This window comes from Palaemon carinicauda, chromosome 6, assembly GCF_036898095.1.
Source record: "Palaemon carinicauda isolate YSFRI2023 chromosome 6, ASM3689809v2, whole genome shotgun sequence".
In the NCBI taxonomy this organism is placed as follows: domain Eukaryota; kingdom Metazoa; phylum Arthropoda; class Malacostraca; order Decapoda; family Palaemonidae; genus Palaemon; species Palaemon carinicauda.
This window is the reverse complement of record NC_090730.1, coordinates 21,622,277-21,646,233: the sequence shown is the minus strand read 5'-3', so window position 1 is coordinate 21,646,233 and position 23,957 is coordinate 21,622,277. Positions and strand designations below refer to the sequence as shown.

Genomic DNA, 23,957 nt, shown 5'->3' with positions numbered 1-23,957 from the left:
TAACAGTAATAAAAATAAAATACATGAACAGTCCTGTGATCATGAAAGCGCCAATCAGGAAACTGATAATATGGCGTGATGTCTCTCGGCCAATGAATTGCTGCCACGCATAAACCTTGGGGTGGAACGGGGGGGGGGGGGGGGCTGCGGGGGGGGGGGGGGGGACTATCTATAAGCTTCTCTCAGTCTCTCACTGCTCTCCCACACATTGGGCTGGCGGCTGGCGGCAACGTTAGTTTCAGTTCCTCACTCTTAACAAAGAAAAGTGTTGAGGGAGAACCTATTTTGTTTTTTTTTTTTGCTTGTTTCTCTGGAATGAGGTAATTTCTTTTAAAACGATGTTGTGAAATAGAAATATATTGTTATTTTCATTCCTGTTGAGGCCTTTTGTGTTAATAGTCGTAGAAAGGAAATGGTGATTATTCCTGTTAGTCTAAATATGTTTTCACAATACAAATTAATTCGTTTAAAAAACAACTTACTTGAAAACATTGTATTTTTAGCGTGTATCCATTTCCATTAGAAATAAAAGATTATTAGAAGAGTAATAATGCAAAGGATTCTTCATTTTATGTATTTGCTCTCTGCAAAGGATATGACATGTAATGGAATCTCTCTCTCTCTCTCTCTCTCTCTCTCTCTCTCTCTCTCTCTCTCTCTCTCTCTCTCTCGTTTCCCTTTTCATCATTTTGAGAGTATACTTATGAATTTGAACAGAATAATAAAATAACATTTACGTTACAGGGTTCATAATTTTACCTTCTATTAGAAAATATTTAAAGGCAATCACTTATGACGAGAGAAAAATAGAAAAGAAAAATGTGCTAGAGTTTAAAAGCGTCATGAAGGAAGCTAATTGAGAGAGAAAGAAGGACGGGACCCACCTTCCATCAGCAGAGTTAGAGGGAGTGAGAGAAGGCCCCCGCAAAAGGGGGTGAGTGGTGGGTTATGGTTACTCCTTTGGGGGAGGGGGAGAAGTGAGAGAGTTTCCGGTTGCGCGTAACTCAACGACGCTCCCGCCACCCAGGCGCCTCTTGCTCTCCTCAAGGTTAACAAAGGCAGTGTGACTGACGCTGTTGCTCCGATAGGTTGTTGCAGTTTTCTTTCTGCAAGCAGTTCTACATTTAATGTGAGGAAGGAATATAGTCATTGTTTGGAAACTGACTAGAGGCTAGGACATTGTTTAGGGAATTTAAAAGGTAAGTACTTCTGTTTGGAATAGCTTAAAATTGGTTTTTATCAGAAATGACACAAGTTGTTATTATTAGATATTAATTAGTCTAGGATAATGAGGTTTGTAATAAAGTGTCATTTTTTAAGAAATGAACTTTGAATAAAAAACCCATTAACAATTTTTTTTTTCATTGAACCTTTTCTAAATATTTTTATGTTAAAAAAAAAATCTTACATAGAAGAAAAATTGTGCCTCATGCTTTGTAATGCTGTAGAAATTTGACCAAAATTGGTAACTGACAACTCAAGTATTTAAATATTTTATCATTTAGTCGATGATATTTTTTTTTTTTACTTTTAGTCATTGATAATGTATTAAAGTAGAATTTTTGATCCGATAATTCCTCTTGATATATGTGAACTATACATATTTCTTTTGGGATATTCCATGTTTTATTTTTGTATGTTTTTTTTTTTTTTAATGTCAGTGTTCCTCATGCAGCAAAATTAGGTATTATTAACCGTCTTTACATAATTTTTTTTTTATTTCATGGCTGCTACTTTCTAACCATGTACATAGTTCTCACTTCCATCTTGTTGTACAACCTCCTTTAGAGGTATAATGTGATAAGGTAACTCCAGGGGATTTGCCTAATTGTAGCCTTTGGGGGTGAAAGGCATCCGGATGTCTTACCCCGGGCCATGCCACCAAAACTACGTAAATAATTTTCACATATTTAGTTTTTAATGCATTAGTGCTTGGCGCAAACCAGACAACGTCGTTATTAGCGATGCTTTATTTTTAAAAATCACGGATTCTCTCGTACTTCTTGGGCTTTACTTAGTGACGTGGATTGAGTCTTTAACCAGTCAGCTTGTGGCTGGAGGAAAGAGTTGCCAGTTACGTTATTTTACAAACAATAAAAAGGAAAAGGTAACATCTATTTTTGGGGTTGGGCAGAGCCATCAACACTTTTTTGTTCTTCAAGTGTATAAGTGGTAGAATGCCTTTCATTTCCAATGAATTTTATCATTATTATCTCTATGTATTCATTAGAAAGGCTTTTAATGATGACATTAATGATTCAGTATTGTTTAGTCGTGATTTGACGGTGACAATGATTGTGACATCGAATGATGAAAGTGACCAGTATCCAAAATCAATCGGTAAAATTTATGGGTATGCACGATCTGCCTGTACCTCACCAGGTGCAATGCCTGAACCCCCCTTACCAACTTATCTCACAGAGCACCATAAGTCATAAGAATACAAGGGCTAGTTCATGTTAACATTTTCTAGTATGTCTGGTTTTTGTGACCAGTGCTTCTCTTCCCCACTATGATCTCTCATTTAACACAACCTAGAGTTCCTTGAATTACAAAAACCTTAGAATTGTGGCTGCTCCAAATGTTTATAGTTGTAATTTAGAGCCAACGGTTACACATCTAATTGTTTACAAGAAACTATACGATGAATACATTTTACTTTATCATTGGAAGAGACTTTTTAGTGGTTATGGGGTAGATTTAAGGTTGTATACAAAAGCTTTAGCACGAATATAGTTCCCATAAGCACTTCTTACCCACCAGGCAACTGTTGTAATACAGAATATATCATGGTGAAAACCTACCAGACAACCTGTTATTATACAAAATGTATGATGGTGAAAAAAAAAAAAATCTCAAATTGTTTGAAAACAGCGATATAAGTGACTGTCATCTGTGTAAACAATGGCGAAATTTGATACAATGGCACTTCATGTGAATTCTCTGATGACTACACAATCAAGTAGTGTTGTTTAGTTCTGGGACTAAGCTCCTGGGTGCTAGCGAGGAAATAGGAAGAATTTTTTTCAAATTAAACGACCTTAATATTTGAGCGATTACATTCATTTCTTTTTTAAATGGTTATATTTTACGCAAGAGTAATCCGATTTACAATAGAACATAAGTATCTAAGATAAACTGTGAGATATGTCGCCAAAAATAAAAATCCTACTTAAGTGTACAAATATGTTCACTATAAGCGAATGAAAAAAGACGTATTGTACTTTGTTCCTGAATAGATTTGTATAAAAAGGTTTTATAATTTTTTCAATGTGACCCAAATTTTTTTTCTTAAATTAAGAGAGAAAAAGATCGTAAAAAAATTGTTTAATCAGTGACCGCTAAAAAAATTAATGTTTTTCTATTTTCCAAATTACTGTAGTACTTTAATTTCCATCACAAAATGTTTAAATCTGCTTTCATATATCGTAGAAAGGTTGAACATCATATGGCATATTCAATGGGTCGAGTTTGAAATTAGCTGTGAAAATGAATTTTTATAAACACGTCAACGGTTGTATTCCTTTTGAAAAATAGATATCATCATCATCATTCCTATGCCTATTGACATCTGTGATCTATAACCACCAATTCCTGGATTATTGCACCAGGCTATGCTACATCTATTTGTTTTGTACTGTCTGCTCCTCATCCCAATCAATATATTCTGCCTCTGAAATGTTGGTCTCTTTTTCAATTTGTTGGATATCACAATAATTTACAACTTCCCACACACTGGCCATGAACCCCATAGTCACATATTTACAATTTCAATATTTGGTAGTTCTTGTGGGTTATCTACATAGAACAACAGAGACCTTAAGCACCTATTACTTATCTGTTCGTAATGGTTTTGAGCTTCTTCCACTCTATAGATGTTTTTTATCTTCTTTCCAAAGATACATTAAAACAATGTTATTTTGGAGTTACTGCAAACTCACACTTCTTTGTTATTTCGTGATAATTTTTTTAAAACCAATTGAAAGAAAATTCTATGTTCTAAAAGTTATGGGTTAGAAATGTTTTTACCCTTTTTATTATTTTGTGTATTTTATTAATGTATATAAATGTTATATGTATAGTAAATTTTTTAGTATTCTATGTTATAGGAACAGTGAAAAAGGGTTATTTTTACTTTGAATGTTAATGTGAAGATATAAAAAAAAACATAGTAATGACTTGCAACTCGAAGATTTCATTGTATTCTAGAACAAGATTTTCCGGATATTTATCATAAATCATTCTACGTCACCAGCCGTCTGATGTGGGTATTGCGTGAGAATCTTTCGAGAACTTTCGCGAATCTTATAGAAAACTTGTTACGCATATAAAAGAACGTGTGAAGCGCGAGGAGAACAGACTTGATTCAATTTTCTCCGAGTGAACATTTGTTAGAAACCAGCAGTGGTACTTTAAAATTTCTTCCATTATTTCATAGCTAATTTATTAAATGACAAGGAAACATTGCAAAATCAAATAAAATAGTACAAAAGACTACAATCTTATACTGGCAATATTAATATCCCCACCTCTGTCTCATGTTTACTGTATGCAGTACAAATAGCAAAATACTAATATATAGATGTAATAATAATGAATTTAGTGTTAACATCTGAAAACGATTTGTTGCTAAATGTGTCGTGCAATTATGCATACTGTATAAAGATATTAGAAGTTAAAATCACGAAGAAACTTTAAATGCATACAAGATATGTTTATGAAATATATGTTGTGAATGATGATAAAAATTGATATGTAATTCAGTAATTATTACGGTTTAAATAAAATCTACTGTAATATCTTATTCTCGTATCAATTGCTTAAACACAGAAAATAGCAAAACTAATACCTAAAGAAAATAGTAGCTATAGTACAACCAATCTGTCGTGGCCGCTGTGATGATTTCTGACCCACTGTATACCGTACTCCTGTCAAAATATTTCAACCATATTAAGGTAAAATGAACACTAGTAAGACACAAGCCCTCCAAACTGAGAGAAACTGGTAAAGCGTAGCCACTTTATGACAAATATCGTTACTTTATCACTAATCTCACAGGAAATCCGTTCTATCGCTCTCTCTCTCCTGTTATTCTTGCTGAGCATATATATTTCAAAAGGTAATGTTTCATTTCTATAATGATAATTAGAACCAACTACATTTTCTTCAAAACTATAAGCCAGGTTATTTGCCAATTTTTTCCTACCATCTTAATAAGACTCTGGCAGAATGTAAGTTTGAAATCTGATTGCCCAGTACATCTTGGAGGTCACAAGGGTAAATTTATCAGGCAAAGATCAGTGAGCCATATCTAATCCCCTAAATGGTTGATCTTGGAATATGAACCACGGCCCTTTTACTGATTAAGCCATTAATGTTTCTGAAAGAACAGTAAGTCGAATAATCAGACGGACAAGTCACGAGAGAAGAATGTGGAAAACCTGAATTTCAAGAAAGCACAGAGCATCATCCTCGTACTGTGACTGCTCTAGACGACTTCAAGAAATCTGTATCAAGAAGAACAAAGTTAAACTTTTATGCAAGGAAGGAAATCCCCACCCTTGAAAAAATATGGGTGGAAGTTAAAGAAAACATTGCATTCAATGGATGCAAAGAATCTCTTTAGGATAAGTGGTACATAATATAGAGAGTGATTGTGAGAATGAAGATTAAATTGACCTTTCTTTCAAGAAATCCCATTCTTATAAGCTGTAAGATCATTGATTGATGGATGTGACCTGAACACCAAAACTGTGCAGCTATCGGTAGTGGAAGATAAGTATCTGACAAGGGTAGAACAATTGAAAATAATCAAAATGCCTTTTACTCAAAGAAACCCCTTCCAAGTTCATTATAAGCATTGTTAATGCTTGGTTGTCCTAAATAAATAATACAGTGTAGTGTGCAAGCCTAAAAAAAAACAATAAGCAAGCTATTATTGTAGAGATGATTATGTTGTTCAGCTGATCTTGTGCCAGCAAGTACAGTTGTAAAGAAAGGAAAAGGGTAAAGGGGATACTTCGCCCCTATGTAACTGACAAACTGTTAATCTCTTAATCTGCATTTCTTATTGGTTTCTAAAGAGTGCTTCCTTCAACATGATATGTTGTGGCAACGAGGTCTTCTCAGCGGCCACCACCGATTGGTTTGACTATAGCAAACATGTAATAATTACTATATTTAATATTAATAATAATATTTACAACATTTGACAAGATTCATAAATACTCAAGTTCACTTTTCAATAGTAATTTACAGAAATTTGTAATGTAATATGATTTGAGAGACAGATGACGGCGAAGCCCAGCGCCAAATTTCGGTCAGCGTCAAATTTTCAGAATGCAGTTCTAACAAAAAAGATGACAATCAGGAACAGTTTCAGATGATATCCAATCTTCGATGATCTTGTTATCTTTGTATATCACCAGCATTATAATAATGGAAGAAAATAAGCAGTTTCATAACGGGTGCACAAATTGTCTCCCGAAGAAGAGAATTAACTTAGAGAAATAAAGAAGACTTTGTTGAATATTCATGCGATTTTCTTTATATGTATACAAGACCCATTTACTCTAATTTGAAAAAGCTCCTGTTCAGACCATATCACGCTATAAGCAAAGCTGTGGACATCGAGAAATTATAAGATATTACCAGAGGCTCTTGTTCGAGAATACAATACCATTGAATTACAAATCATAATATTATTTTTTTCATCTTAACATAAATATTTAATATTTCAAAACAAACCTTTCACAGGCCTTGTAACAATATAGATAAATTCAATATACACATAACAGTAATAAAACTTCCCACTATATATGTACAGTATATGAAATAAAGGCAGAAGCTGTGATTTGATTGTTCTTGTTTTATCATTAGCTTGAATAACTTTCTTTTACATTAGTATGTTATTTAGAGTTGAAAAATAATGAAGTTTGAATCTAATATTTGCTATTGAAAAAAAAATATATATCAAAGAATTATAAGTTATGATATGTTCAGTTCTAATCAAAATTGCCTTTTCTGCACTGCAGTAAAATGTATCCATGCCTTTAAAGCCTAAGTTTCCACGACCAGATTAATACCTGCATAAACAAAGCTGGGGTCTGATATAATGTTCATAAACTGTCTTAAAAAGGAGGGAGAGGTTTTGAAATTTAATTATTTCTATTTCATCATAAGTTTGATTTTTTTCCTTTAAAAAAAATGGGCGTGATTCTGTATAAGTCAGAAATTATAAAAAAAAATATCTTATCTGATAACCTTATTTGCTAGGGTAAAATTTTATACTTTTTATTAGGGTAAAGCTCTTTAAAGATATCATAAAAGGATAACATTAGATAGAGTCAACTAGACTCACCATTTTTTTTTTATTCATATGAGTACTAGATCCAACATAAATTTCTTTGCCTTTGAATCCAGAAATCTCAGGGTGGGGAAGGTACTTCCCTTTGGTTCTGAGAGGAGTAATAGTCAGGGGGCTGTGTTTATGTGAATTTCCATGTATACAGTAATATTCTTAATTGGTACCAAATGGTCAATTATGTATATGTGAATTTGTGGATGGTGAATCTGGGGATAAGGAGGTTGGACTTGTATTTACAAGTGATTCAGAATATTTAGTTCTTCCATAGGTTGTTACTCACATAATGCTGCTTTTGGAATATATACTTTAGTGTCTCAAAATAAGAAAGATGCCAATACTCTTCCACTTTAATTGCAGTGGAATTTAGTTCTTCTAATAAATCAAATTATCAATTGTCAACGGAAGAACCTGCATGCTAAATTCTTTACTTTGACCTTAATATGCCTAATTATAACACTTATTCGTCTTGGACATTTAGAATTACCATAATTTTTCTCTATTTGTATTCTGCAATTTAAGATTTTTTAAATAATTTGCTTCTGAGACTTATTTGGCTGAATAAATTGACAAAAATAGTATACAAAAAATGAATGGAGATATAATATAAAATTTTATGATTTTCAATATAGGAACATATGTATACACTACAATCACAATAAATGTGATGGGGAGAGAGAACAATGATATAAATAACACTGAGACAGGCAAAATAGGAAAAAATTACAAAGACCACAACAACTCATCCACACCTCGACTTTGCCTGGCATGGGGCCATAGATCGAGATGTTTAAAATTACTATTGAGCATAGAATGCAATAGGCTATTAAATTCACTGGAATGAAAATTCGGGCAAACGTCGAAAATCCTGTGTATATGTGGTCTAAATTCGTGTATTTTCAATGTCAGTCATAGAATTTTTCCCCTAACCAAATCTTTACAAAGAACAGGGGAATAATCATCCACTGTTATGTGGATACAGGTCAATTAGACCAGTTTATCTGGTAGTAACAAACTGACATGACCCCTGTTACAGTAAAGTGGCTGAACTCGCATGGAAATGGAACTGAAAAAAAAACAATTGTCAGAGGTTTTTCATAAGTTGGACTGTAATAATCATACTATACATGCAGTGAAAGGATTTGTCAGAATAGTGGAGTCATGCCTGGAAGAGGGAAGGTAGAAGCAATATTTGCTTTGAGGCAGACGATAGAAAAACATCAGGAGAAACAGAAAGGATTACATATGGTCTTTATTGACATGGAGAAGGCATACGATTGAGTACCACGTCAGGAGCTGAAGAGATGTATGAGGGAAAAGGGAGTCCCTGAGAACTACGTAAGAATCAGCCAAGATATGTATGAAAGGGCAGAAGCAAATGTTAAAAGCAGTATAGGCCTAACAGAAAGTTTCCCAGTAAATGTGGGACTACATCAGGGGTCTGCATTGAGCCCTGATCTATTTGATCTGGTCATGGATGTAGTAACAAAAGGTATTAGAGATCAGTCTCCTTGGTGTATACTTTTATCTGATGATGTTATACTGTGTAGCACTAGGCAAGAGGTAGTAGAAGAGAAACCGGAGGAGTGGAGAAGAGAAATGGAAAATAGGGGATTGAAGATCAGCTGGAAAAAGAGTATTTGAGATTGAAAAATGGCGAGAAAGGGGGAAGTTACTTTACAAGGAGAGAGATTGAAAAGAGTTGAAAATTTCAGGTATTTAGGATTAACAGTTGCAGAGGATGGTGATCTGGGGGTAGGAATAAACCACAGAATACAAGCAGGATGGAAGAATTGGAAAAATGTGTATGGAGTACTATGGGACAGGAAAATAGGGGTTAAGTTGAAAGGTAAAGTACACAGGACAGTTATGAGACCAGCAATGATGTATGGAGCGGAGACGTGGGCAATAAAGAAGACAGAAAAGAAGAAGATGGATGTGGCAGAGATGAGAATGTTGAGATGGATGTGTGGGGTGACAAGAAGAGATAAGTTACGGAATGAGGTAATTAGGGGTACCAAAGGAGTTAGAAAACTTATCAGATAAGATCCAAGAAAGTAGACTGAGTTGGTATGGTCATGTCATGAGAAGAGATGAACAGTATATTGGGAGGAGAGTGATGGAAATGGAGGTACAGGGAACGAGAAGGAGAGGGAGACCAAAGCGAAGGTGGGTGGACTGTATCAAGGATGACCTTCGATCAAAGGGATTAACCGGTGATGAGGTGTGGGACAGAGGTAGATGGAGACAGCTGACCGGAAACATTGACCCCACATAAAAGTGGGAAAAGATGTAGACAAAGAAGAAGAAGAAGTAGTATATTCTCTGTTTAATATCATTAGTCCCACACAATTTGGATATCGATATCGATAATTATTACTTGAACACTTTTGAAAGAGAAATAGAAATATAAAAGGAATAATACTATTTACTAAATAAAAGCCTTATTATCAGTGAAGGCCAATGAAATCGATTATTCAGTTAAAACATAATAAGTGAGATGCAAAATGATGTGCCCCTTTTCGTATATTACTTTTATAATGGTGCGGACTTAAATTCGCGCTATGTCTTTTGCATGAAATAAGCGAAAATTCGTCCTGCGCGAAAAAACTGATTTCACAGTATATGGAGAAAATGGCTTCAACGGAAAATTATAAGCATATAATTTGAGGCATCCTCCTCCACACAGGGTAGTGTGCGAGACAAGTAGTAGTGAAGAGCAGTGCTAGTATTCAAAAGAAGTAAGATTTAAAACATGACACATGTTGTGAGGATCTGAAATAACTGAACACATAAAAGTAAAAAATAAAAATCAAGAATTCCTAAATACTACTCCTTGACAATAGTTATCCTTATGCCATAACCGAGTAATTCCTATATTAATTCTCTGATAGTGATACAGGATTGACAATACCATGAGTTTTCTCATACATAGGCAATGATTTGGTATATAAGTTCAACATTAAAGGAAACGGACTGATAATAATTTTGTTAATTTCAGCGGGAAATAATAAATGCTCAAAACTACCTATCTCTTGGCTTACCATGTAAAGAGAATGAATAGATATAACTGTATAATGATGCGCATGAAAGAACATATGGATATTTTGTCAATCAAATCATATGGAACTATTGAATTGTTTGCCATAAATGGTGGCTATAGAGGTGAATATTGTAAGACTAGTTGTTTTGGTATTGTTATGACTTGTCAGTTTATGGAGAGAAGTGAAAAGTGCTTTTCTTTGTTACTCCTCTTACATATGTTTGGATTAATAAGAATTGTACGATGCAGCCTTCTTTTTTATTTTGTTATTCATATGAGTAATTTTAGACCCATCCTATAAGAGTACAGTATTTGGAGAGACTTGTAAATTCTTGTAGTATTTATAAGTGAATTTCAATTAGTAATTTTTCTGTTTTGAATGTAGCTTGCTAGTGTATCATTAAGACAAAAAGATATAGAGATTGTCTTATTAGTAATGTTAGTGTATTTTCTAAGACTGTTAAGTAAACAAATATAAAAGACGATTATAACATTCTTTTCAGATTGGCAGGATGTCTTTGGCTGTATCCTCAATAGGTAAGGCCCCTCCCCAAGTTATTAGATCTAAATCATCTACCCAACTTTTGTGCAGTAAACTTCAAGATAATGGAGAAAGATCAGCACAGATTACAAAGTCAACCACACTATTTCCTATGCGCATTTATGACAAACCTGTCACAATGCAACACAGTGATAAAAAACTTAAAGTTAACGATAATTTTAAAAATTATTTTCCAAAAATTAATAACTTTTCAAACACACTGTCTGATGAAAAAGAACTGTATATTAATGGCAGTAAAACCATTGCACAAAAATACAACGGCAATGAGCCAAAACGTAAGGCAAATATTTCAAACCATTATCACGGGGGTAAGTTTAATACTACTAATGAAACAGAAAAAATGAGAACTGAAACTGCAGAATTAAATCAGATACCTATGTATGTGAAGTGTTTCACATGTTATCGTATTATAAAAGAAGAAGATTTTCATAAACATCTGTTGTTTGGGCATGTTAAGTGCAGTGTGTGTAATGCTGCTTTCAGGGATTGTTCAAGTTTTCAAGTAACAAAAAAAGAGTTTGCACGTGGAAATGTTTTATGCAAGCACATGTTTTATTATTGTAAAGACCCTGTTGATTACCTGATAAAAACCCTTTCTTTGGGTAACATTGGTAATCTTCATGATTTTTCTTGTAGTGCTATTCGTGCTAAATTGATGATTAAAATTTATATAGAAAAGTTGAAATCATTAGAAAACCAACAGCCCTGGGCACAAGCTATTGCATCCTGTAAAGAATATATGAATGGAGATGAATCAGGAGAAATTACCAATGATATAGAACATTCTCAACTTTGCATTTCCTTAAGAGAAAATAGGAACAACGATTGTCATGAAATTCCAGAAAGAAAGAAGTGTACGGAAGTGGTTTTGTCACAAGATTATGATATAAGTTTACTGGAAAAGACTACAGAATTTGTAAAAGTACTAGAACCTTCGGTAGAAATTTTGACTACGCCAGTGAAAGAGACTTCACCAGTGAAAGAGACTTTACCACTTAAAGAGACTTCACCAGCGAAAGAAAAAAAAATAGAGAAGACGAGACAAAAAAGTCCGGAAAGTCAAGAATCGTCTGATGAAGAATCTATAGAATTTGTTCCGATTCCTTCAGACGGTTTTTATTATGTGTCTGTAAAGCCAATTGAAGAGTGTCCAAATTGTTATGAGGTTCTGTGTCCATCCCGCTTTACAGTAAATGTTGAAAATTTTTTAATGACTGTTATATGTGAAGGGTGCAACCTTACTATATACATAACATCTGCAGCACCTGAATTACAAATAATAACAGATGATGGTGTAAATCAGGACACTTCTCTAAGTAAAAAGGAAAAAGAAAAAGCATACCATCCTCAAGTAACAAAGAAAACTCATGTAAAAAGACACAAGAATAAAAAAATAAAGAGTTCAATGTTACTTCATTAAAGAATTAGTGACTTCAATGAAGAATGAGGAAATAAGAATTGTTGCTTATTTTGCATTCTTGAAAACTGGATTCATAATGTTACCTGGTTTTATGAGCGGTGCTTTTGTATTATGATATTAGAATAAATTCTTCTTTTAGTGGAATTAGTTTACTTAATCCTTCCAAATATCATGTTTAGTGGTTTATAAATATAAAGATCTGAAAGCTTTAAGGATTGCTGTTCAAAAAATAAAACTAATGTGAACATTCAACATGATCTTTAATGCATTACAAAAATATTTTTGTTTCTACTGATATTTTGCAATATTTTATACCTGAAAAATATACATCCCTGACTCCTGCACTGTGATTAGAATCAACTAGCTTTGTTTTATTAATGGCATAGTAAAATGGTAAACAAATAGATCTTCTAGTGATAATGAAAGTTTATAACTTTCTACAGTAGTATTAGTGTCAATAATGTATCTAGGAATTATGTCATTGTTTTAGTCATAGAAAAAAAAAGAAGAAAAAAAAATTCTCATAAGGGTAGCCTGACAACCAGGCAATGGGAAGCAAGTATGAAAGGAATTATATGAATCTATCACCAGATCTTCATTGTAGTATAGTAAATGGAACATTGTAAAAGGAGAAATTGTTTGCTAAAGTTTAATCCTAATAACAATTGGGAAAATTAAGCCACCCTGAGTGAGCTAAAGCTCCCAACTTTATTTTGGACATCCCCTCGAAAACTGCATTTTATCCATGGCTGGAAGAAATTTGAAGAATGTGGCACTGACATCATGATCTCAGGATTTATAGCAAACCAAACAAGCTGACCTTTGGTTTTGATCATCATCTAATGGTATATTTTGCAGTGTCCACCATCTCATGAAGATCAATTTGTATCAAAGGTTTTACAAAGTGTTGTCAGATATTCAGAATCATGAAGAACAGTGCTACATATGTTAAGCAAATCCTAAAGTTTACACATATTTGGTGGAACTGACAAATAGTGATTCGATTCCATATGTACCATGAGAGAAGCCAATTATTTTTATTCTTCAATTCAGTATAGCAGCAACTTCACTCCAAGTTTCATAGGTGCAGAAATATATATAATGCTGGTAGATTTGTTTACAAGCTGTACTGCATAATTTCTAGACCGGAAGTTCTATTATTGACAAGAATTGAAAATGAAAATCCCCAAACACAATTTGTGGAATGTAAAACAATGTATGATTAAGCTCTCTAAAAACACTCATCCACAATAACACACTTACAGATAAAAAAATCCAGGGGGCCAAGATCAGTCTGTGAGACAGAGATTAGATTACAAAACTCTTGAATTAAACCAACTAAATTTGAAACGACTCTGGACTTTATCTATTGTCAAGGTTGTCTTGTGTGTAAGGAGTGATATCTTAAAAGAAAATTACATCTACTTGATTACTGTCCAAAGGTATAATAGCTCAAAATGTATTGTTTCGAAGCTGGTCTACATATCAGTAGATTATTTTATTCAAGTATTTAATTAGTGTATTTAAGAGTTGTATAGCCAGCTCGTATGGTGGGTCCCATTCACGTAAGATTAAGTTGATGTATGTAAATTACATAAAACTGTCGTCATTCCTTTAGTTGTATTTTCATTCAGTTCCGTATCTGTAAAATTACGTTATTTTAAGGGGATCGTCCGCCACAGAAGCCAAAATCGGCAAATATCATTGGATTCCTATAATTTTACCATATGTTGTTTGTATTGCTACTCTGCTGATTCTTTATAAATTCTATTTGAATCTGACCATTAATATATTTTTTATGAAAAAGAAAAAACATAACTTCGGCTTTTTCGATTTTTCTTAAAAAATACGGCATTGAATTAAATATTATTTGTCATGCTTATTGCTATTTAGATTGTGAAAATATTGGTCTGAGGAATTTTTTCTAGATTAATTTTATTTGATTTTATTGGTATTTATATATTTTTCTTTTTTTAAACTTTGAAAAATCTTTATATTTGCCAGTAACCTTAAAATAATAATTCCTCAGACCAGAGTTTAGCATTTTTATTCCTCATATTAATTATATCTTTTTCTCTAAAATCGAACAATAAATAAATGAGAAAAATGTACCTAAGTGAGAATAAGTATGTTTTTGAGTTATGAGCTCCCAAAAATTTGCTATAAATTTTAGCTTTTTTTCTTAAGAAAATCAAGATAACATTACTCTGTACTTTTATTGTTTATTCCAACATGAAGGCTCCCTAGACGAGGCATTCAAACCCTAAGTTTACTAATACTCATGGTGTAAGGATGTCATGAGTTGCCAGCGGCCTCTCATTGTTGCCAAAGTTTTAGTTAGAATGTTCCAGCTTTGTACTCTATTTCATGTTTTCCTCTCTTTTTGCTTCTTTTTGTTGTTCTCCGATTACTTTTATTCTTTCTTTGACCATAGGTAACATTAGCCTTGCTATAAAGTTCACGATCATGTTGTGAAAACACAATGTCCATACGAAATACAAGTAAACAAACACATGCGACGTTACTTTTATACATCTTTGGAAACTCTGGCTGTTCTTCTCATAGTTCGTAGTTTGCGTTCGACTATCCTCTACCAATGCCTTCCATCTCTGCCAGACAGACGAGATTTCGAGATATAAGTGAATAAAATCGCAGAAGATGCAGTAAAGATGACGTCACAATTTAAAGACTGCTTTATCTTCATTATTTGTAGAAATAATTGGCAGAAAACCTCTGGAGAGCATGTACGATATGTTTCTGCATACATAGAAACAATAATACGATTTTTGATTCTTGATAGTTGTTAAGTCAAAACACTATAGCGGACGATCCCCTCAAAGAATTAAATTTTTATTTTATTTCACGTAGTTTTGCTACGAAATCTTTTGTAACTTGTTAAAAGGTATGTTGTATGACACACTTGTTGGATGTTGCAGGAACGTTCTCGACTAAAACTTACTCCTTTTTTTTTTTTTTTTTTTTTTATACTGTGAGAGGAGGTGGGCGTAGTTAGCTGAGACCCTACTTCCATAATGCCCAGCTGGGAACCTTGACGCCGCTAGAGCCATGGCCCCCCATAAGCGAATGTTTTACTAGAAGTTTCTAGAGTGAATTAGGATGATATATATATATATATATATATATATATATATATATATATATATATATATATATATATATATATATATAGAACTGACCTATGCTTAGGAACGCGAGAGCCAGCCTGACCTTCAGAAAGAGCCCACGTCCGACAGTCCTCTCGCCAGCATCTATCCAGCCACTACGTAATTCTTCTCAAATGTGAATAGTAAGGTAAGTGATTTCTCTTCAGCGTCTACCGTGTATAGTGTTGTTCAAATGCTGGTGATATTATTGTGTTAATTCATAAGCAAAGTGTGTTAATGAAAGTAAATTTATATTGTAAAGTTTTTGTAACTGGCCCTATGTAATTATTTCTACAGTGTTTATGTGTCAACTTTTATCATTACTTGTCAAAATTAAATATATTCATAAACTAATTTCTTGTGAAAAAAGTGATTTTATAATTTTTGAAGTATCATTTTGTCTCAAGCTAAGGTTTATTTCAGATTTAAATTTTAAGTGATTTAATTTTGTGTTAAATCTTTAATTGTTATTTTTTATAGAATATATTTATTTTTGTAAAGTGTGTATTATTTCGATCACCAATACTTATTTCAGTGCTTTGCTCGTATCCCTTGACTAAGAACCAAAGTAAGAGGTTGATTTAAGAATAGTTCCCGTTAAAAGTAAAGTAATAGCCCAGTTTTTGTTTTGAGTGTAACGTAAAGAGACCTTTATATATTCCATTTTCATTTATATAATTGTCCAGGTATTGCGTATTATTCTCAGAGCTCGGAGGTTTTCTCTTGACCATCCTTTACATTCAGATCTCCCTGGACAATTCTATCCTGTTCGTAATACTAGGCAGGCAGTTAATTCTAATAGCCAGGCCTTCTCCATCACAAGGCTCAATACTACGCAGTACTCTAGAAGTTTTATTCCAGCTGTTACCAAGTTGTGGAATGATCTTCCTAATCGGGTGGTTGAATCAGTAGAACTTCAAAAGTTCAAAGTTGGGGCAAATGCTATTTTGTTGACCAGGCGGACATTAGTCTTTTTATAGTTTATTTATGATATATTTGTTTTTGATGCTGTTAATAGTTTATATATGACATGTCTGTTTTGATGTTGTTACTGTTTTTAGAATGATTTATTGTTAATTTGTTCTCTTCATTTATTTATTTCTTTATTTCCTTTCCTCACTGGGCTATTTTTCCCTGTTGGAGCCCCTGGGCTTATAGCATCTTGCTTTTCCAACTAGGGTTGTAGCTTGGATAGTAATAATAATAATAATAATATCAGATTATGTAATATAAAGCAGGTAAGTTATGGAACTAGGGAATTCATATAATTCGCTAGTTGTAATATATATTTTTGGGTGCTCAGACCCTGGGATCGAGCGAGTCTGTTCTAAATATTGGTGATAACAGGGCTGTGTTTTGATTAAAGGTTTGATCAGTTTAGTGATGATAGGATTCTGTGAATTGATAAGATACATTTTTTGGCGAGGTATAATTATTGTAAAGTACAAGATGGCTCAATTAAGTGTACAGGAGTTTTTGGAAAATCCAATTGTTCAGGAATTGTCGGAAGCTAACGTAACTAAAGCTCAGTGACTCGCTATTTTAATGACATGTGGTGGCCATGCAACTAATGGAATGATTGAGGCCCGAATCAAGTGTCTAGCCTTAGAAGCATTCATAAACTCAGGAAAGTTGCCAGAAGATACCGCAGCAGCTCGCAACCTTTTGGAGAAGCCTGGAGCAGAATTTGTAAAAAAGCAAGTATCAGGTGACCGATAAACTGAAGGAATGAAAGCAGAAATGAATGTAGAGGCTAAGATTAGACTAACTGCATTGGAGGAGAATTTGATTAAGCTGAAGATGATGGCAGAACGGAAAGAAGAACCACGAGAAATTGCAAGACATGCAAGAGAAAATGCAAGATGGGAAGAAAAAGAGAGAGAGGAGCCAAGAAAAATGGGAAGATGGGAAGAATGAGAGGAGAAGAAGCAAGAGAAATTGCAAGACATGCCAGAGAATTGAAACTTTTGAATGCTCGTGCAAGGTCATCAACTCAAACAGGTGTGACCCCTGCTATGCACGATCCTGTGTTTAATGTGGCGAATGCACAGAGGTTAATTCCGAAATTCACGGAAGAAGCTTCCTAGTTCTTGGATCCTTTTGAAATGGTCACGTAGACGATGGAATGGCCAGATGATAAATTTCCTGTGGTATTGCAGTGTCGTTACTAGAATAGGTCGCAGTGCATATCTTGCCGTGTCTCAAGACCAGAGGAAGGAGTATCAAGAAGTTAAGAGTAGCGTGCTGCAATTGTATCAGATGACCCCTGAATACTATAATGAAAGATTCTGAAATTTGCGGGGATGAGAAAATGACTTTCCTGGATTACGCTTATCGGGTACGACGATGTTTTAAGAGATGGATAGAGGCTGCCAAAGTGAGAGAGATGGCTGAATTAGAAGAACTGTTAGTGCTGGAACAATATTGACAAGGAAATCCTGAACGTATTCGAACGTACTTGAGAGAGAGAGAGAGAGAGAGAGAGAGAGAGGTGAATAAACTTGATAGAATCACTTTACTGAGTGAAATTTTAATATTATTCGTCGTAAACACCCCTCAGGTATGAAGTTTCAATTGCCGTTCCGACCAAATTTCAAGTATTCGCCAAACCATGGAAACCAGTTCAGTAATAACTATGGGAATAAGTTCAATAGTTACAGCAGAAGTACTACTGGTGCTATTCCAAAGCAGAATGTGATAGTACCACAGCAGCAATCGTCGAATCGTCCTCCTTCAGGTGTTGTGAAAGACGTGCAGAAGATTAATAACATCTCATATGTGTGGCAAAAAAGGCCTTATCAGTAAGGAATGTTGGTCGAACCAACCAAAAGCAGTCGCCCAAGTGGTTAAGGATAATTCAACTCCACAGAATACGAAGACGAAGAATCAAATGGGAAGGGTTGACGAGGAAAATAAACCAGTTAACGTTTACACGACGAATAGTACAACCCCAAACAGCATGGATGCCTTTGAACCATATATTTATAAAGCCATATTAGCTGCTCTGTATGGGAGCGAGCAGATCCCAGTCAAGATATTGCGCGACACGGGATGTAATCATAATGTGGTGACACAACGTGTACACCCGTTGGTGGAACAGTCTCTCACAGGGCATTCGGTATTTTGAAGGGAATATGAGGAAAGGAAGTTGCTCTTATTTGCTGTTTGAAACTGTCAAGCATGTTGGTGAGAGGTCATTTTGATTTTAAGGTAAAGGATTCATTGGCTGTCGAAGGAGTAGGAGTCCTACTGGGAAATGAGTTTGGTGGAGCGCTGTTTGTGCCTTGTCCCATTGTAACGAAGAACCCACTCAAGTATAGTCCTACGACTGAACTCGAGAAGGACTACCCGTATCTGTCTCCTAGTTGTGTAATGACTAGGAGTATGACAAAGAAAGTGGCTGCAGAAGACAGAGAAACTGAAGGAATAATGAATTTGGAACATTTTTTCACGGAAGAAGAGGTTTCCCAAGACAGTACGCAAGAGATGAGCTCTTGAAAGAGCCCGAGAGGAGAGGAACGACAGACAAATAAACAGGAAGACAAGGAAGCAATGGACTTGGAAGAAATAGAAAACTCAGCATTAGAAGTAGGTTGAGTGAGTTGGAAAAGGTTGAATGGATTGTAACGAAAGGATGCGACGTCAACGGAATTATTGAATCATGTGGTGGAGGAGATGGAGGTGCAGCAGTTTCCCACCTGTTATTACCTCAAGGATGGGTTGCTTATGAGGAAGCATAGACCCGCCGATGTCCCTGGTAATTCCGAATGGGGCATTTAACATCAGATATTGATTCTCGCACCACTGAGAAGACAGGTAATCGCCGTAGTGTATGAGACGGGACACATGGGAATAAGAAAGACGACGGAGAAGATAATGAAACATTTTTTTTCGGGCTTGGCATGCATAAGGATGTGAGCCAGTTTTGCCATGCAAGTCACGTTTGTCAGATGGCTGGAAAGCCTAACAATTACATCAAGAAAGCTCCCTTACACCTACTTGAAGTACGAGGAGAACCCTTCAGCAAGGTAATGATCAACATTGTGCGACTGTTACCAAGAAAAACGAAAGGCCACGAATATATGTTAATTTTGTTGTCTCCAGTCACAAGATACCCAGAAGCCATACTCATCAGGAACATCAGTGCCAAAATATTCGCCGAGAAGTTACTAGACTTTTTTTACCAAGTTTGGTATTCCGGAAATCGTTCATAGTGACCGAGGAACAAATATCACGTCAAAATTGTTTCAGGACGTTATAAAACTATTGGATGTGAGACAACTTTCTACTGCCTATCACCTGGAGACCCAAGGTGCATTAAAGAGGTTTCATCAAACCCTAAAGAGTATGTTAACAAAGTAGTGCAATGAAACAGGGAATGAATGGGACATCGGACTAGCTTTTATGTTATTTGAGTATGCAATGCTTATCAAGAAAGCATGGGATGTAGCCCGAATGAAATGGTGTTCGGATGAGAAGTAAGAGGACTGATTAGAATGTTGTCAGTAAAATGGAAAGATCAAGAATAGACAGATGGAGAATATGTCAAGAATTTTAGGAAAAGAATCGGAGAGATAAGAAAGGTTTCCCTCGAAAACCTGAAAACAAGCCAAGTAAAAATGAAGAAAAGGTTTGGTATGAGAAGTAAGAATAGGAAGTTTGCGGTAGGACAACAGGTGTTGATTTACTTACCGATAAGGAGATTCACTAACAATTTCCAAGGACCATTCCAGATTTTGGAGAAGATCAGTGACCTGACCTACATTATCGAAACACCGGGAAGAGAAAAAAGTCAAAGGAAGGTACACATTAACTTATCGAAACCGATACTGCAAGCACTGGATTTCAGCAAGAAATTCCTTATCCAAGTGGATGCGCCGGATAATGGGATTGGAGCTGTCCTATTGCAAGAAGGCAAGGAAGGAATTCTTCACCCTGTCTGTTTTATGTTGTCGAAGCTGAAGAAACATCAACGAGCCTACTTGACAGTTGAAAAGGAACTGTAAGCACTAATCACAGCGATAAGGAAGTTTGAAGTTTGTGTAAATGGACCACAGAGTGAAGAAATTACGGATTACTCATATCACAATCCTTTAACTTTTGTTAATAAAAAGAATAGTAATCAAAAGTTAACTAGATGGTCATTATGTTTGCAACAATATTGTCTTAATATAAAGCATATATCAGGTAAAGAGACCATGATTGCAGATATTTCATTTCAGGCCTGGAATAAATAACCTTTTGGGGGGGAGCTATCTTATGAAGCTGGTCTACATAAGAGTAGATTATTTCATTCATGTATTTAAGAAATGTATAGCCTGCTTGTAAGGTGGGTCCCACTCACGTAGGATTAAGTAAATGTATGTAAATTATATAAGACTGTCGTCATTCCTTTAGTTGTATTTTCATTCAGTTCGGTATATGTAAATTTACGTTATTTTTAAGAATTAAATTTTTATTTCACATAGTTTTGTTACGAAGTCTTGTGTAACTTGTCAAAAGGTATGCTGTATGATAAGCTAGAGATTGCATCATGTTTCCATGTGGTTGGAATTTGCAGGAAGGTTCTCAACTAGAACTTACTCTTTTTTTAATATTGTGAAAGGAGGTGAGCGGAGTTAGCTGAGAGTGTTGCCTCATCGAGCAACGATAGTATCCTACTTTCATAATGACCAGTTTGCAACCTTGACACCACTAGAGCCATGCCCCCACGGTAAACGAATGCTTTACTAGAAGTTTCTTGAGTGAATTAAGATGTTATATATATATATATATATATATATATATATATATATATATATATATATATATATATATATAAAGGACCAACCCATGCTTAGGAATGAGAGATCCAGTCCTCTCAACAGCATCTATCAAGCCTCTATATACTTCATTTCATACGTGAATAGTGTTTCCTCTCAAACGTGTATAGTGATTTCTCTCTGTATACCGTGCATAGTGTTGTTCAAACGTTGGTGATACTATTGTGTGTTAATTCAAAAGTGAAGTGTGTTAATGTATGTAAATTTATATTGTAAAGTTTTTGTAACTGGCCCTGTGTAATCAAGTTAAACAGTGGAGTGTATTTATTTTTGCTTAATCGTTAGGTAACCTTATGTGAGCCAAAGGACATAACAGTTACATATATGTAAGTGTAATTTTGATTTATTTTCTATAGTGTTTAAGTGTCAACTTTTTTCATTAATTGTCAAAATAAAATATATTCATAAATTAATTTCTAGTGAAACAAGTGATTTTATAATTTTTTGAAGTATCATTTTGTCTGAAATCTAAGGTTTAGTTCACATTTAAATTTTGAGTGATTTATTTTTGGTGTTAAATTTTGAATTGTTATTTTCTTATACAATATATTTAATTTTGTAAAGTGCGTACTATTTCGATCACCAATACTTATTTCAGCGCTTTGCTTGTATTGCCTGACTAAGAACGGAAGTAAGAGGTTGATTTAAGAATAGTTCCTGTTAAAAGTAAAGTAATCGCCCAGTTTTTGTTTTGAGTGTAACGTAAAGAGACCTTTATATGTTGTGTTCATATGTACTATTGTTTGGGAGTTGCGTATCATTCTCAGACCTCAAAGGTTTTCTCTTATGTATCAGATTATGTAATATAAAGCAAGTGAGTTTTGGAGCTCGGGAATTTACGTAATTTGCTAGTCGTAATAGCATAGATAATATTTTCCCATAAAATGCACTTGTCTTTTATTCACAAATATTCCTACCTTGGGTATCACAAATAAAGACATTTTCAATTATTACTTTTACATACTCCTAGCAAATGAGGAAGAGTTGATAATCCACAGAGTTGTCATCTTTCTTACAAGACATAATCATAGGATTAAATTTTTTCAATAGAAGCTTGGTTTGTTTTACTTATAAGAAATAATACTGCAAATTCATCACCTATGGAACCTTGTAGTAGTTGATGATCTGTGAAATGTAACAAACAATGGAAATCTTAAACTTCAATTATCCAACATTGGTGTTCCCTGTGCCAGGTATGTATGTTCAATATAAAGAATGGTGCCATCAATAATTTGTCTTATGACACGTTTTCAGAGATTTTTTGTAAGAATAAAAATATACAATTGTGATTGAATTTATAATCTAAGCTTTATAATTTGGTAACTGCAATGTAACAGGAAATTTATAAAAGAAATAGGAGTTTTAGATCAAAAGAAATAGGAGTTTTAGATCATAAAATATGATACTTGAATTGAAAGTATGGCAGTTCATATCCTCCTTTTGACTGGTGAGCTCCTACTACTATTAATGTTTCAATTAGATGCATATAAATTTCCATTATTTTCAGTTAAATAACAAAACAAATTATATATATACACACACATATATATATATATATATATATATATATATATATATATATATATATATATATACATACATATATATATATATATATATATATATATATATATACATAAACCATTTCTTTAATTACCATAGAGAATAATTATGAAGTTGAGATATTTAAAATTAAAGCGATTATGCACTATTTTGGGAGACATCCTGTTATCAAGACGGTTCTAGGAATTCTTGCAGCATACATTTTCGCCGTAGGACTTTTTGTCACGGACTTTTTGCCGTAGGAAACTTTGCCACTAGGTATTTTTGCCGTAAGGAATTCTTGCCGCAAATTGTATATTACTTTTATAATTTAAAGGTATATGAAAGAGTTGACCTATAAAAAGAAATAAGTATAGTGGCCTACATACATACATTAATGTGATGGATGGTCTCTGATAATTAGCTCTTATTTATGAAGTTTTAAACAAGCAGTTTTAGCCCATACATATACTCCACTGGTCTTTGATAAATAGCTCGTGCTTCTAAAGTTTAAAACAAGTTGTTTATAAACAAGAAGTATACATACCTACTTGCATACATACATACACACATACATCTAATTAGCTCTTACTTAGTAAGTTTTAAACAAGCAGTTTTTAGCATACATACATACATACATACATACACTCTACTACATACATGAATGCCGTATAATTAATAAAGTATATCTAAATTATGAGTATAAAAGGGTATGAAAATAATAATGTATTATAAAACTGAAAGTTTATTTATCTAAAACAAGTAATAAATGTAAGAGCAATTGAAGTTACAATAAATATTCAAATATTCATCATTGTCAAAATAAAATCAATAACAAAGGTATTACAATATAGAAGGTTTATTTATTTAAAATTCAAAATATTTGAAAAAAAAACTTTAATTAAGTTTAGAATGAGTGCAAATTCATTGCAATACTCCGTAAATAGTGTACTTTACGCTGAAAATCATATCTCGAAACAATTCTTTGTATTCGTACATAAACATCTTTGTACTTTTTCTTCATGTGAGATGCTTCGCCAC

At 33.9% G+C, this 23,957-nt stretch overlaps 1 protein-coding gene across 1 annotated transcript; it reads left to right on the top strand.

The window, feature by feature from the left end:
• Window positions 1-1,054: 1,054 nt before the first annotated feature.
• LOC137642490 (uncharacterized) lies at window positions 1,055-12,528 on the top strand. Its single transcript, XM_068375084.1, has 2 exons — window positions 1,055-1,199; window positions 10,910-12,528. Exon 2 carries the CDS (start codon window positions 10,919-10,921, stop codon window positions 12,386-12,388), a length of 1,470 nt encoding a protein of 489 aa, XP_068231185.1. The 5' UTR covers window positions 1,055-1,199; window positions 10,910-10,918; the 3' UTR covers window positions 12,389-12,528.
• The last annotated feature ends 11,429 nt before the right edge of the window (window positions 12,529-23,957 follow it).

What these genes read in the sequence shown, in the direction of transcription:
- LOC137642490 (XM_068375084.1), top strand. Translation starts at nt 10,919, where the DNA reads ATGTCTTTGGCTGTATCCTCAATAGGTAAGGCCCCTCCCCAAGTTATT.